Source organism: Mustela lutreola, chromosome 5 (genome assembly GCF_030435805.1).
Source record: "Mustela lutreola isolate mMusLut2 chromosome 5, mMusLut2.pri, whole genome shotgun sequence".
In the NCBI taxonomy this organism is placed as follows: domain Eukaryota; kingdom Metazoa; phylum Chordata; class Mammalia; order Carnivora; family Mustelidae; genus Mustela; species Mustela lutreola.
In genome coordinates, this window is record NC_081294.1 from 33,125,245 (window position 1) to 33,141,832 (window position 16,588).

Here is a 16,588-nt window from a genome sequence, read left to right on the forward strand (position 1 = left end):
CTTCTCCAAAATAATGGGAGTGGACCCTGCAAACAACACTCCTTTGCCAACTAGCATGACATTAAGCCTTGCCAACAGAACCTTCTGAAGAGACACTTGAATACGAAGAGGTTTTTCCTTTACTGTAATATACTTGTGTTGTCAAAGTCCAGCAGCTCAGTTTTCGACAGTCCAGCTCCTGCAGCAAACACAGCTTTTCCAGAATCCAAAATCTCCAATACAAATGGCTTACCTAGTTCCTGACTCCTGCAGTGTGGGGTGGCCAATGGGGACCCGTGCCAGGACTTCTCCAGGGAGTCTTGCGCTGGAGTGTCACAAGACACTGCCCTGTGAAATCCCTATCACGTCTTTGGGTGGTTTTGTGGCTACTTCTGAAGGGTGGCATTCCCTTGGGTACAGCTTCCTATTGGCTCCTCAAAGACCGATTTTTTTTAAAAAAAAGATTTTATTTATTTGACAGACAGAGATCACAAGTAGGCAGAGAAGCAGGCAGAGAGATAGGAAACAGGCTCCCTACTGAGCAGAGCGCCCGAGGCGGGGCTAGATCCCAGGACCTTGGGATCATGACCTGAGCCAAAGGCAGAGGCTTTAACTCACTGAGCCACCCACACGCCCCTCAAAGACTGACTTCTAGCAAGTTTTGCTAGCATGGCACCATAGTAACTCCTCTGCCATCCATGAGCCACAGCTGTGCACTTTCCAACAGGGTCTGGATCTGGTCCTACAGACTATATTTGAGATGTTCCATCTCAAACCCAGGGTTATGGCTGCTCCTTAAGTCTACTATTCATATGTTATTGAGATTTCTCTTTCCTTCTTACTAGCCAATTCCTCAGTACTCCAATTTTGTTATAGTTTACAGTTCTTTACATTAAAATCTGTTCAGGGATGCCTGGGTGGCTCAGTCAGTTAAGTGCCTGCCTTTGGCTCATGTCATGATCCCGGGGTCCTGGGAATGAGCCCCCATCGGGCTCCCTGCTCAGCGGGAAGCCTGCTTCTCCCTTTCCCATGCCCCCTGCTTGTGTTCCCATTCTTGTTCCATATCTCGCTGTGTGTCTTTCTGACAAATAAATATCTTTAAAAAAATTTTCTTTGTTCAATTTGCCATATAGTGTCTACAGATTGGACCCTGATAAAGTGCTCAAAAAATGTCTGTTGAAAGAAAATAAAAAGAGAAAAAAAAATGAAATAGAAAGAACTCCAAATTATTATTGTCACATCCCAAAATAGTTGTGTGTTTATTTGCTATTATTTGAAATCAGGAATTTATGATCCTGTGCCACTGGATTCTTTTTCAATAATTCACCCACTCTATTCATCCCATCACTAAAAATTTATTGAGCAATGAGTTTGCTGAGCATATATCAATAAATTTCTTGGGATAATGAGAGAGTTGGTGAGTCTACAAAAAGAATCCAGACTATAAAGCCCACAGAAATTTCCTTGAATATCAAGACTCCAGGGAATATTTATGATGCCTTTAAATCAGACTACACAATACTTCTCCTGTCCCTCTCCCTCCAACTCCTACCAATAAGTAAATTAATAAATAAATGAGTAAATAGATGGGTAAAGTAATTTCATTCTTGTTCTTTAAAATCTCAATGTCAGGAAATGCTGCTTAATGTCAAAATTAAATTCCTTGCCCCTCCTTTTCATCTTCTTTACTGGGCCTAGGGCATTCTTCAGTAGTTACACACAGTACCTCTTTAAGTTCTTATTACACCACTCCTTTAGCTTCTCTTGTTCAGTTAAATATACCAGGTACTTTATTCTTTCCCAGTAGTTTGAGTCTTCTAAATTTTTTTGTCTTCCTGAGCATTCTCCAAGTTGATCACATGTGTCTTAGTTCAGTCTGCTATAACAAATACCAAAGACTGGATGTTTTAAACAATAAACGTTTATTTTTCATAGTTCTGGAGGCTGGAAGTCCAAGATCAAGGTGCTGGCAGATTCCGTGTCTGGTGAGGGTCCATCTCCTCATTTGCAGATGGTGGCTTCTTGCTGTATTCTCACATGGCAGAGGGAAAACAGGCCCCCTTCTCAGCAGGGCACTCATCTCACCATAAAGGATCCGCCTGCTTAACTTCCTCTAAACCCCATTACTGCCAAAAGGCTCTACCTCTATGTACCCCCATAATGAAGACTGGGGTTTCAACATATTAATTTAGGTGGGGCAGGGGGTGGAGTCACAAACATTCATTTCGTGGTAATTTCATCTCAAACACCATCATTCTGTGACAAGCTCATATAGAGTTTGATACTAGTGATGTCATTTAAGTGCCTCCTCAAATGCTTTGGCCTTCTATATGTTTGTTCATGTATTCGGGTATCTGTGATACACTGAACACCCTTAATTACAAACTGAGGGTTACAGAAGGGAAGGGGTAATCTGGTGATGGGTATTAAGGAAGACATGTGTTGTCATAAGCACTGGGTATTACAATGCAACTAATGAATCATTGACCACATCAAAAACTTATGATGTACTATATGGTGGCTAACTGAACATAATAAAAATAATGAAAACATTTCACATTTATGGCAAACTTGTAATATACCTAAGATAGAAATTGTTTATGGGAAGGATAAGAGTTGCAAGGGGGTGGGGAGGACAGAAGGACATAGAGAGCTAGTTGGAAGACAAATAATGACAGAAAGATTGTACAATAAGCACTTAGACTACTTGGAAGAACTGTTTTAAAGCACCATTTACATATACACTATTATAATCATCAATTCTTTCCTATTCATAAAGCAGGTTCATAAGATTCTTTTCCTATGAAATCAGTTTTGTATATACTCAAAGTTATAATAAAATGTTTCTTTAAAATATTCTTAAACAAGACATCATGCTAAATGAGAAAGGCCTTAGATGATCCCTTCCAATTTACTGATTCTAAGATGAACAATATCCCACACTTTAACATCTCTGAAATTGGGATGTGTTTCACAAATGACCGCATCCTACAATTGACTTGGCTCCTTCACCTTTTAGCAGCCACTGCTCTTGAAGAGGCTGAGCTAGGCACCTCAGCTCCCTCCCATCCTTCTTCCAACATGATTCACATCCCTAACCTGTCCTTTAACAACTCTTTTTGTTTTAAATACAAAAAGGAAATACTAGGCTAACTCATCTGAGACTGGTATACAACAAAATTTATAACTGATGAACAGCAAATGCAATCATAGTGCCTTTTAAATTTGATGGTGTCTTCAGATATAAAGACCAACAGAACAGAAAAGCCCAGAAATAAATCCATGCATATATTATTATATATGTTAACATATATGTTAAATGTTAACTGATTTTCAACAAGGGTGTCAAAAGTACACAATGGAGAAAGGATACTTTCAACAAATGGTGTTCAGAAAACTTGATATCCATAAGCAAAAGGATAAAATTGGACCCTTATCTCACATCACACATAGAGATCAACTCAAAGTGGATTACAGATTTAAACTTAAGACTGGAATCTATAAAACTTCTAGAAGAAAACATAGGGGAAAATCTTCTGAACACTGGTCTTGGCAATGACTTCTAAGATAATGATACCAGGAGCACAGGCAACAAAAGCAAAAATTGACTAGTGGGGCTACTTAGATACAAGAACTCCACAAATCAATAGCAAAAATTTAAATAACCCCATTAAAAAATGGGCAAAGGGCTTGAACAGACATCTTTTCAAAGGAAACACACAAATTACCAACAGGTGTATGAAAAGATGCTCATCATCACCAATCAAGGAAATGCAAATCAAAACCGCAATAAAGTATTGCCTCACACCTATTAGGACAGCTATTATTTAAAAAAAGAACAAGTGGTGCCTGGGGCACCTGCGTGGCTCAGTGGGTTAAGCCTCTGCCTTCAGTTCAGGTCATGATCTCAGGGTCCTGGGATCGAGTCCCACATTGGGCTCTCTGCTCAGCAAGGAGCCTGCTTCCCCCTCCCTCTCTCTGCCTGCCTCTCTGCCTACTTGTGATCTCTGACTGTCAAATAATTTTTTAAAAGTGAAATAAATAGATAAATCTAAAAAGAAAACTATTGACGTGGACATTAGTAAATTAGAATCCTTGCATACTACTGGTGGGAATGTAAAATAGCGCAACTACTAGAGAAAGCAGTGTGGAGGCTCCTCAAAAAATTAAAAATAACATATGATCCAACAATCCCACCTAAATGTCCATTGACAGATAAATGAATAAAGGAAATATGGTATATACATACAGTGAAATATTAATCAGCCATAAAAAAAGGAAATCCTACCATATGCAACAACACGTATAAATCTAGAGGACAATATGCTAAGTGAAGTAAGCCAGAGAAGAACAAATATTGCATGATTATATTTATACGACTACCTAAAACAATCAAACTCATATAAACAGAGAGTAGAAGGGTAGCTGCCAGGAACTGAGGCAAGGGGGAAATGAAGAGTTGCTGTTCAATGGGTACAAGTGTCAATTATGTGAGGAACGTTCTAGAGATCTGCTGTATTACGCTGCACCTACAGTTAACAATAATTTGTTAAGAGGGTAGATCTCATGTTAAATACTTTTATCATAAAAAATTGATGGTATCTGATATTCAAATAAAGGGTAGTAAAAGATATTCTCATATGGTATGTGTCTTGATGGCCCTAATGCTTTCCCATCCCCACACTCACCCCCAGTAGCTCCACAGGCTCCAGGGCTGTGACCAATTATCTTCTTTCCATGGACCCTTTCTTCCCCAGTGAAGAGAATGGCATGAGATCTCACTGAATGATACTCTCTTTGTGTCACCAGTAACATTTATTTTCAGGTTCCCAATTTCAACCTCATCTCTGGAGGTCAGCTGAATGTGTCTGAGCCACAACTCTGACTTTGAACATGGGTGCAGGCTACTACCAAGGGAAACTATATTTGAGATGTAGAAAGGTGTTTAGTCCTAGAAATGAAGCAATACCCATCAGCCACTCCTACTGTCAGCTTAGCATCCTGACCTGTGGTTGCCTACACAGGGCCTTTCATTTGAGCAAACTCAGTAATTTCAAGTCTTCCACAGGGATAGTTTGCTTGGTGGGTGCCATTATCCTTTTTATTTTGACAACTACCCATTTCCTTATAAACTGGGTTATACAGAAGAGCTGTGATGACAGGGAGAACAATACTTCAAGATCTGTCCCATTAGGTTTAAAGGTTTTGGACTCTCTGTTTTATAGCTTACCAGGGAGCAACAAATCTAGTTCTATTCAGGGGATTTAATTCACATCTCATTAACTACCTTGGCAAAACTCAACATTAGCTTTGAAGGCTAATTTGATTAAAGAATTGATGGACATTACTTCTCTCAGACTAATGAAGTTAATTTTAATGGCGGTTATAATGTCTCCCTGAAAGGTTACACTGAAAATGAAATAAGCTAGCTAGCATATTCTATGTGTTTTGTAAATTATGAAATGCTAAGTAAATGTGATTATCACAGGTCTCTGTATTCCTTTGTTGCAGTTTCTAGAGTCCACCTCTTGTGTCTTCCCTTTTCTTCTCCTATCTCTTCCTTGGAGATCATACCTAATTATTTAGCTGAGGGAAATCCTCAAGCCTGGCCTACTATCAACTCATGTTTCAACTAGTAAATTGATTCAATATATACATTTAGAAACCTACCATGGACAAGCCATGGAGTCATCATAAAAATACAAACACACGCTTACAAGAACACACCAGTGTGTATACACACACACACACACACACACACACACAGTATATTACATCCCAGTGAGGCCATTATGCACACATTTTGAAGCATATGTGAAGCATATTTGGCTGAGAACCAGTTAGACATCTCTTAAACTCTTACCCACACTGAGTACGTACCAGGCTTGGAACCTGGAGATTAGAGGAGTATTTATGGAGAAAATTTGCAAGGAGTTGTTGGACACCCTAATATCAAGAAGGCTAGGTGAGAGATGCTACCTCCTGTGCCCAGATCAAGAGGGAAGGGAAAGAGACAGAATGCCTAGGAATGAGTCAAAGAAATAAAATGACTGTGTTGGGTACTTGGGCTCCTACAGTTTATCATTGGGAACAGGAATGTTTCCTATGGAGTCGGTGTGGGTAATGTGAAAGAAGGATGAGGAGAGCTGCCTGAGGTCATTTCTAAGTGGATTACCCAGAGTAATATCCCATTAAAGGTAATAATGGCCATGGCAATTAAGCATATTTAACCTCTAAAGCCAAAATATCATTTTTGTTTCATTATGGTTTTGAGGGAAGGAACTATCTTATCAATGAGTTACCTGGATTGGTGTAGGCATCATTCTCATGGGACTTGCTGCATGGTCCGTAAAGGGTGTCTTTGGATGATTTTACACAGACATAACAGAAACAAGAGAATTCAAGAGTATGCCGCACAGACATGCACTCAGATCACATAACATCTAGTGATATTTGTACTTAAATTCACATTGATAAATTTAGTATGGTCTTAGGTGGAAGACACTGTAGTTATTAACAAATAAAAAGACAGGAGAAATTCTGTCCCAAAGTAATACTATGACACAGAAAAAAGGTCAGTATTTTTTTTTTTATAAACATATAATGTATTTTTATCCCCAGGGGTAGAGGTCTGTCAATCGCCAGGTTTACACATTTCACAGCACTCATGATAGCACATACCCTCCCCAATGTCCATATCCCCACCACCCTCTCCCGTGCCCCCCCCCCTCAGCAACCCTCAGTCTGTTTTTTGAGATTGAGACTTTTATGGTTTGTCTCCCTCCTGATCCCATCTTCTTTCATTTTTCCTTTTCCTGTCCCCCAAACCCCCTACATTGCATCTCCACTTCCTCATATCAGGGAGATCATATGATAGTTGTCTTTCTCCGATTGGGTCTGTCAGAATTTTTGCAACATTTTTCAATGTATTAATTAATATACATAATTACATATACATACATGTATTAATTAACATAGCAGTATACATAATATACTGCTATGTTAATTAATACATGTATGTATATGTATGTATGTATGTATGTATGTATAAAATTACATATACATACATGTATTAACATAGCAGTATACATAATATACTGCTATGTTAATACATGTATGTATATGTATGTATGTATATGTAATTATGTATATTAATTAATACATTGAAAAATGTTGCAAAAATTCTGACAGACCCATTATATATACATAATATACTGCTATGTTAATCTTACAGATATGTTAACTATACCTTACAGAACCATGATGAAAAGCAGTACATTCTGCCTATTTTAAAGATGGAAAACCTGAAAGTCAGTTTAAGAAACTGAAGATCAAAAAAAAAAAAAGAAAGAAAGAAAGAAACTGAAGATCACGCCCTGCGAGGAAAAGGTTAGTGCTAAAAAACCCATCCATTGAATAAATCTCTGCCTATACTTCCACTGGAATAATTTTCATAGTTGTGTTGAATATACTGACACTGTAAGAAAAAGAACACCCCTACCCATAACCTTCCTACCCACAGGTAACACCTATAAATGCTCTTATAGGTGTTCTCTGGGCCCAGCTACAAGCAGTTTTCCTAATATTCTATGCCACTTCTGCAGACCAGATCCCTCTCAAGATTCAAGAATTACAAAAGCTGTTTGAGTTCATACTTTAGTTGGAAATGACAAAGACCCACAAAGATTGAGCCCAAGTAAAATGAGAGACTTTGGGGCTCATATCCAAGCATGGCTAGAGGGAAGCTGGCCTTAGGCACATTGAGAACCAAGAGCGCAAATACCTCTAGGATATTCCTTACTTACAACTCACTCTGCTTGCGTGTCAGCTTCTTTCTAACTGCACCTCAGCTGGTAAGGTGCATGTGTGTGTGTGTGCGTGTGTGTGCGTGTGTGTATGTGTGTGTGAGAGAGAGAGAGAAACAGAAGGGGGAAAGGAGGTGTTGGTTCCACAGTCACACTCTTATTGCTTAGTCATTAGAGAGGAATAAGAAAATTTGCTTCTCTTTCATCTCCTGTTTTTAAACATGGGAGAAATAACCTTAACTGGTATATCCTGGGTCATAAGCGCACCCTGGGTATAAGTGTGGACAAATGAGGGAGGAGGCATAATCTGGGCACACACCCCACCCCTTGGCCAGGGGATGAGTCTGTAACCAGAGGGATAACACAGATGCTGGGCAGACTATACTAGAGCCACTTCAAAATCCAAGCAAACTCCACGCACCACTGGAAAGCTACTTAATGTATATACATCCTAAAAGAATGTAAGATAAAAACAAAAAAATACATATTAACACATGAAGTCTATTTTTATAGATAAATGATCGGCTCTGACAAGGAGTAAAATCAGAATTCATTTAAGTAAACATTTCATTTTTTCTTTCATGAAAAATGGTATTTGTTCTTTGGTAAGATAAAAAGAAAAGCAACAACTTGATTGAAGCAGTAAAGTATGTGAACTATTTATTGTTGGTCTTTCCACCAGTCTCTAGTATATTATTCCCATAACTGGTCACACCGTTCCCAAATAAGAAAAAAGACAATCACGGCGATCTACAATAGTTTTGATTATTTATGCTGTTTTTTAATGTGTTTAATATCCATGGAACTCTTGATAATCAAGAATATAAAGTCATCTACATAGGTTCTGCCACTCAAAGCTGGGAACACACTTCAAACCACATTACCCTAAAGTAATGGACTGGAATGATAAGCAACTAAGTCTGCAAATATAGCAACCATCAATAGCATACATTTTCTTCAAATTATAATTCTAACAGATATGTATTATTCTCCTACCTCACAAATTCCAAGAGTCCTTTTTGTCAGTACTGGGAAAATAAGCTTTCAATCCCACAGCCAGTCAGTTAAGACTATTTTAGATAGAGAGTGTGAGGCCAAAAAAGCCTCTCGCCTCCAATACCATATACATAACGCAATTATAGTCCTACCTGAAGAAAAGGGAGTTTAAATGATAACTGTCACCTAAACATATGCATAAATTCCTATATCTGGTGCCAGAGCAATAATTATATTGCACTGTTTATGTGCCTACCTCTGTCTGGAGGACAGCTGTCTGACCCGTCTTTAGGGAGCCTGGACTTTTCTCCCATTTGATACCCAGGATGCTTAGGATACCCCCTGAGGCAACTGGGTGGTAAGAACGACTGCTCTGAGGACAAGTTCCTCACAAAACCTAGTCCCCCATGTTTATTTTCTAACAATAGAAGTTCACTGGCTCTTCAAATCCTGGATGCTCATTGGTATTTCCTCTATTTTGATAAAGCTAAATAAAAGTACTTTATTCAAGGAAGTAGCCTGGGCAGAAAAAAGAACAGTGTTCTATAGAAAAAGGCATTCGATATTTAGAAACTTTTCTGAACAGAAGTAAGAGAGCCTGAAGAGAAAGAAAAAGTTTAAGTTTTGTTGTCATTGTGACTGGACTTAGGATAAATTATCCCACTGCCTCTTGTGCCCGAAGAGGTCGTCTTGGGTAGCCCACTGGGCCTCAGTAATATAGAGAAAGCTTTTAGGGACCTCTCTGGATACACAGAAATACTGCATTATTTTAAAATGAGAAAGCTGACTAGATCAATTAGGTTTACAACCCTCTTGTCAAAATAAACCTTGGTCTTTGGCAAAGCACCGATGGTTGGTTTTTAAAGGCAACTTCCTGGTGGGACATCAGCACCAATAAACCCTCTACCCCTTGGTCTCTCCCATGAACCAGTTACTCTCCCATACAGAGACGTTCCTGTTTGCCTAACTGAGCAACTATTTAGTTACAGGAAGTGTGGGGGGAGAAGGGATGCTTTAGGGAAACAAGACACAATCACCAAATCAGAGGCTCTAAAACAGAAGTCAGGGGAGGCCAAAAGAAAAACATAATCATTAAGACAGAATTTCTCCCATTCAAAATTCACGTATCATTCAGGACTGGTACAGCATGCTGCATTGGGTATACTCTGGGTAGAGTTATTTTTCTCCCTCATTCTTTTCTCTGTCAGGATTTAGGAGGAAAGGCACATCAATGAAAGTCTTCCTAAGGGTCCATCCGGGTACAATTTAATGTACCCACCACAAAAGATAAAGATAAATCCAAGGTGAGCACCTATTTTAAAGATAAGCCTTCTTGGCACTTATAAAACAAATAAGATAATTATTTATATATATATATATATATATATATTTTGCCTTTCATTAAGATGTCATAGCACACTTGACAGAACAAAGTCTATATGGCTAAGGACAGTGGAAGATGCTTGAAGAAAACTAGTCAAAAATTACATGAGACACACAATTACGATTACTGATACCCTTTCAACGAAATCCTATGTGATTAAAATGAAAAACACACAGTCTGGGACAAACATCTATTTCAATTTCAAGTTGTGATCTGCTGCATTGGCATGAGTTTTGGTGAAACCTGGTAAAAGAAAGAGAAAAAAAAATGACCAAATTGTTAAAAAAAAAAAAAAGAAAAGAAAAAAGAAAACAACCTCATGGCATAAACATCTCCAAACTTGAATGATGTTGGTAACAAACAGCCTTGCCATGGACATCACCTAGAGTTTCCTCATTATTTTCCATTCTAAACCAACAAGACAGACAACTCTTCTGTTGACATTTTGTGTATTTAGTAGTTCTCAACCTTCTTGCACATTATACCTCCTAAATTAAGGATCATTAAGACTCACAAGAAAGGGAGTGGAAGAGGAGCAGACAGAGACAATAAAGGGTTCAGACAACCAAGCTCTCTACTGAATGGATCACTGAGCTCTGAGACTGATACCTCTGAGGCTACTTAAAACAGAGACATAGAGTAAGGATCAAGTCTCAAAATGGTCAAAATAAGCCCCAGTTAATTCATAATTTTGTTAAGAGACAACGTAGTCTTTGGATTAACTGGATACATATTAATGAAGATAAGTATGATCAATGACAACTTCTGTCAGAAATTTCAAAATCGGAATGGAAATGATATAAAGGCAGTAAAATGATTCCAAGTTATTTTAAAAAAGGAGGTAACAGAAATATTAAAAATTGACCATAATTATGTTCAATGTGCAGAACAGTACATGCATTCCTAGAAGCCCTGAAGCAGAGAAAAATGAGGACAGGTCTACGTTTAATGGGATAGCTGGTGGCAAAAACCTAAACAAAACATAAGTGGTTTGGCTTAATTTTGACCGATCTTTCAAGGTGCAATGTCAGCACAGATGTCATTCAATCTGGCAAATATCTATTGAGTCCTAGTAAGTAACAGTGTCCACGGAAAGCCAGGAGAAGATATTAATGATTCTTTGAGCCCTTCAACAATGAACCGATGGAAGTGGGCCTAGCTGGCATTTTGCCTTCCAGAATAAAGTTAATATTTTGTTAAATTAATGAATGAATGAAACAAAGATTAAGCTTCAAAGAACTAGAGGAAAGTTTTAATAGAGGTTAAGACAGTATTAAAAATAGAAGGCGTAGGCAATTATTTGGCTTTGATGAGGTTAAATATTTTTAGTTCATTTATAAATTGTTTCTGTATTAACTCTTCATAATGTCAAGAGTTAATGCCCCCCTTTCCATTTTTCTACTAAAAGAATGACATGATCAGAATAAAAAGGATTGGTATGGCTTCATATATAGCTTAAAATAAATGACAGCTCATTCAGATTTGCCAGTTCCAAGAGCAGATACATAATAATAGACAAAATAATAGATATATAATAAATAGACAAAAATCACAGCCCACATGTGCATAGATCTTCACTCTACTGAAAAGAATAAAAGACATATGGGCTCTGTGTATTTCGAAAGTGTGTCTCACAAACAACCCATTTTCTTTTTTTAAAACAACAGAGCATCTGCAGAAATAATTTAATGAAATAAAACTATTTTGTGGGGGGGGAATCACATCCAAAAGATGCTTTGTAGCATTTCCTTTAAAAGAAAACTGGACACCTTAATTTTATAAACTAAACATCTGATCATTTTCCTTGGCGTATTGACCCTGTTTGGGGCTCTACTATTTATATCCTCAATGTGGACTCTGACTTCTATGAAAACAGAAAAGCAGCTTTATGCAGACTGACTTGGCCTGTCTATTTTTATAATGAAAAACATCTACTAAACCACCATTTTTCATCCTATTCTCTCACAGTCTTATCAACATGTTAAGCCCATGCAAGCCAAAGCAGATTTAATCTGCCAAGGTGATCTACAGGGTGGCACAAGATTATATGATTTAAGTGTAGAAGATAAGCCAACAATTTGTCTGCCCAGTCCACTGAAATCCCAATGGTATATACTCTTTAATTCTGGTATAATGCCAGTTCATAATAGATACCGAGTGTAAATTTATTCAACTTAGCAAAAAATATCTCCAGCTGCCTTCTTTCAGATTTCACTGCAAACATATAAATAAGCAGTATTCTTATTTAATTTTTTGCCACTGGTGGTTTAGGTGTATTCCTGCCTGGAGAATAAGACCAAGGCCTTTGGGAGTAGAAACTATACCAATTTGTTCTATTTTATTCACATTTCATAACTCAATATGGGATACAACTGGATGTTTAATAAATAATCATGGATAACTAATGACCTCTGGAAGTTTATTTGACCATATGACGTTCAAATATGGACTCAAATTTTTTAAAAAATAAAAACAGAAGGAAATATTCTGTTTCAAAAAAGGTCCACAGACATTTATGGTAAAGAAAAAAATACCTATTTTATGTAACAGAAGCATGCATTAGGAAAGAAAGAAATGAGAAACTGTTTGAATTAACTACTCAGTGGAAAGAGAGACTTTGCAGATAATGCAATTTAGGTGGTGGGATTTCCCCTTTTCTTTCTACTTTGGCCGTCAAGTAACTGGCAGTAAGTAACACACAGACTGATATACAGAAATCCAACATTTTCATTAGCTGGTCACAGCTTTAATATGAGAAAATATTAGCCAACACATTTTCAAAATTACTTTGACCTAGGTTTTTATCCTTTTTAATTATGCAACAACCTGGTTGTCTAACTATTCCCTTCTAGAATGCTTATGTCCAGATATATAGTGAAGACTGAGTGGGCCTTTCCTCAAGAAGAAATTTTGACTGACTGACATAAGGTCACATATAGAGTAAAATGCGACCTATGCAGTAACAATCACATGGAATAGCTTCTGAAGTATGACAAGAAACACCTTCTGAACGATCAAGAAGTGTTATCCTCAATGTACTTTTATGATTACATGTATTTTATTGATAACCCAGCTATTAAACAGAACAAGTTATTCATTAGAGCATTCCAGTCCCTAGCATTACGGAAAAACAATCTTCATATGTGATTTCATCTGTCAGGGTCCAAAGAGATGCCATTGATCATCAGATCCTCAAAAGTGGGTCCTTTTGTTGGGGCGGTTCAGCTGCTACCACACATTGTCATTTTCAGGACAACAGGAACATACAAATTAACATTTTATCTCAACGCCCTAATTTGGAGGAAACAAGATCGATCACAGGCTCATGTCAAAAGGAGGGGTGATATGGTAATAAAACGGAAACCAAGAGGTATTTTTCGGTGCATTGAGACATGGAAACTTGCACTTAAAAAAAAAAATAAAAGCGCAAAAACAGTAAAACACCACCTTGTTCATCCTGACTTATCTACATGAATGAAAAAAAAATAATAACAACAAGGGTCCTTTCTTTGCCTATTCTCTTTTGTAGCCAAGAACTGAACATGATGTGGATCTCAAAATTGTTACCCGACGAAGAAGAGGTCAATTTATTCATATAGGGAAAAAATATAAAGAAGAGCTGATATGTAAGAATTGTTTGCTTTTATCACTGGGGTAAGGAATTCCAAATAAAGTATGAACAAATCTCATTTTTCTCCCTGAGGTTATTGAAAAGCTAATTCAAGATGTGCTTTTTGTGTGAGGTATTGCTGACAAACTTCTTTTTTCAAAGGGAAATTCAAAAAAGGTTAATAGACAAAGACCCTCATACAATACCAAAACAGTTACATGTGGATAATGAATTATGCAGCAGAATTGTTTTTACAGGAATTTGTTATGCACTAATAGGTACCAGCCAAGCAAGAAGAAGTCTATGAAATCTATGCACGATTTCTTGAATAAATTTTGTTAAATCACTTTCTCTAGGATGGGTAGCTTCAAATTTCTTCCCGTTATAAATATATTCCATTTTAACTAGTAAATCCATTCTTAAAAAGGTGTGTGAGAAGGAAATTCTTTTCTTTCAGTTCTTCAGAGACATTTCACCTTTACTTTCGATTCACTTCCAATGGACTGAGCCATCTTCTCAACTCCCATTAGGTAGGTGATCGGTGATTCATTAACAAGCACTGGCATTAAAGGGTGATCATTTATATTATAGTACTATTCTGTTTCAAAAAGAGATTTGTAGGTTTCTTAAATGTATACTCCCCTGATGTATATGTGCTTTGTAAGTCTTAGTTTTTATGAACTAGGTTTTTTTCTTTAAATGCAGTATACACCTATTTTGTGACTACCAGTCAGTGTCGAGCTCATCCTTCTAATACGGTCCATGGATAGAATAATCAGGCATCAAAGTTCATCAAAGAGAAAGCCATAAGCCACAGCTGGGTTTAAAACAAGGCAGTATCATTTCTCCCTGTGTGGCTCACATTTTAGAGTTAATTTAGTCTAGCCACACTGATAGGTAACCAAGAACAAAGGATCGCAAGGGACTTTATACAAAATAGCTTAAGAGTTCAAGCTCCACCTCTGCTTCCAGCAGTCCCTGGTGGTTCCTCCCCCTCCTGCTTCTGACTCCTGAGCCAAATGCTGGCTGGCCATGAGTCAGAGCCCGCTCCTGTTCCCACCTGCTCTCATCTGAAGGCACTCTCCCTTTTCACTCCTGTTCTCTGTAAAGGTCAACTCCAAAAATGATCACAAATTAATGGTTCATGTCCTGTAAACACCCATTAATCAAGCTCATGATATAGGACAAGTGGCTGGATTTGTTCACAGAAACACTTACTGCAAAATCACACCCAGTGCTCTTTTTTATGTCATCCACGGTCAGGCCTTCCCAGAGTTCAATCAGAGTCAGTCCTTTTTTGCTGTCCACATCAAACACAGCCTGTCAGAACCAAGAAAACGACAATGACAATTTCTATCACAGTAATAATTTTATAACACAAAACAGAAATAACCTCTCGAATTCTTAAAGGAGAGACAAGACCCAGGACAAAAGACTCTGACAATCAGCAATGAGAAAATGTCAACTCTAACGATTATATTTTGGTGAGAATAAATGCCAGCTCCCTAATCGGCAATTAGCTGTGGAACACTGTTGATGCCAGAAAATAAATGAGTGTTGACTATTGACGGCACGTGCCACTTTGTAATCCAGTTGTTGTTTACCTTCCTTTAGTTAGGTCTAACACTTCTGGTCAAAATTTCAATTAGAAAATGATGATGATTTGAAGAAAGAAAGGAATGACGAAAAGTGGGGACGGAGGAGAAATTTGGAAGGCGAATGCACAAGGATGGTGGGAAAAGCTAGTCAATGCTGCTGCGTAAAGAGTTACAGGATATAAAAGAAGGCAGGCACTTGGAAGTCCTGACAAGTAACTGCTGAAAGACTCCCAGGTAAGTATTAAAACTTTGCCTTTAAGTCCTGTGAAGACACTCGGGTGCTAGAGGCCAGCATGAGAATCCCCCTCTGGTATGCACCTCAAATGAAGATGCTTGTGTTTGGGACAAGTACGTGAAGACTCCAGCGCTCTAAAATTCCTTTACAACATTCTGGTTGGTAACACCAGGTGACGGGAGTACCAAGTGGTACAGTGTGACCTCAGCAGGCACACTCAACCTGCCGTATCTGATTCAGGGCACCCATTGTCACAATGCAGTATGACAACCTGAGTGGGAGGACGGATGAAGTTATTTAGTATAAACTCCCACTCAGGAACAAACATTCTTCTGAGATGGTCACTGGGGTTCTGCTGGGAAACTTTCTGTGTCAGGAGGCTCACTTGGCTCGTGGCAGATTAGACTATGGCTGGGAAGCTCTAACCGTAAGAGGCCTCGACTGCTTCCTCTGTCACTTGCTAGGTCTTCGCCCTTGTCCTCCAGAGCAACAGGACTACGCTCTTTCTAGGCTTCCACAGCTAGTTTCATTTTACCCGGACTTAATGTTTCCCATGTCTCTTCCGTCCGTCCTCCAGATTTACCTTACATTCAACTATTTTTCACAGGCTGATCTTGATTTTCAGCTAGCTTGGAAATCAAACTCTAAATTGCCACTTTAAATACACTCCTGCTGGGGTGCCTGCGTGGCTCAGTGGGTTGGGCCGCTGCCTTCGGCTCAGGTCATGATCTCAGGGTCCTGGGATGGAGTCCCCCATCAGGCTCTCTGCTCAGCAGGGAGCCTGCTTCCCTCTATCTCTCTGCCTGCCTCTCCATCTACTTGTGATTTCTCTCTGTCAAATAAATAAATAAAATCTTTAAGATAAATAAATAAATAAATAAATACACTCCTGCTTAGAAGACTAATATGAAGATACAGCCACATGTAGAGGAAAACCCTGGCTTTTGAGGTGGACTGGAAGTCCAGCTCTGCCACGTGCTA

General features: G+C 38.3%; 1 protein-coding gene across 2 annotated transcripts in view; it reads right to left on the reverse strand.

Annotated features, from left to right (window-relative positions):
- Positions 1–8,418: 8,418 nt before the first annotated feature.
- The window catches only part of OXCT1 (3-oxoacid CoA-transferase 1), a 128,602-nt gene continuing 120,432 nt past the window's right edge, over positions 8,419–16,588 (reverse strand). For both annotated transcript variants that reach the window (XM_059173888.1, XM_059173887.1), the window contains 2 exons: positions 14,993–15,094; positions 8,419–10,407 (listed from right to left, as the gene is read on the reverse strand). In XM_059173888.1, the coding sequence (XP_059029871.1) occupies positions 10,366–10,407; positions 14,993–15,094 (144 nt within the window). In that variant the 3' untranslated portion in view covers positions 8,419–10,365. The remainder of the gene's footprint in view (positions 10,408–14,992; positions 15,095–16,588) is intronic.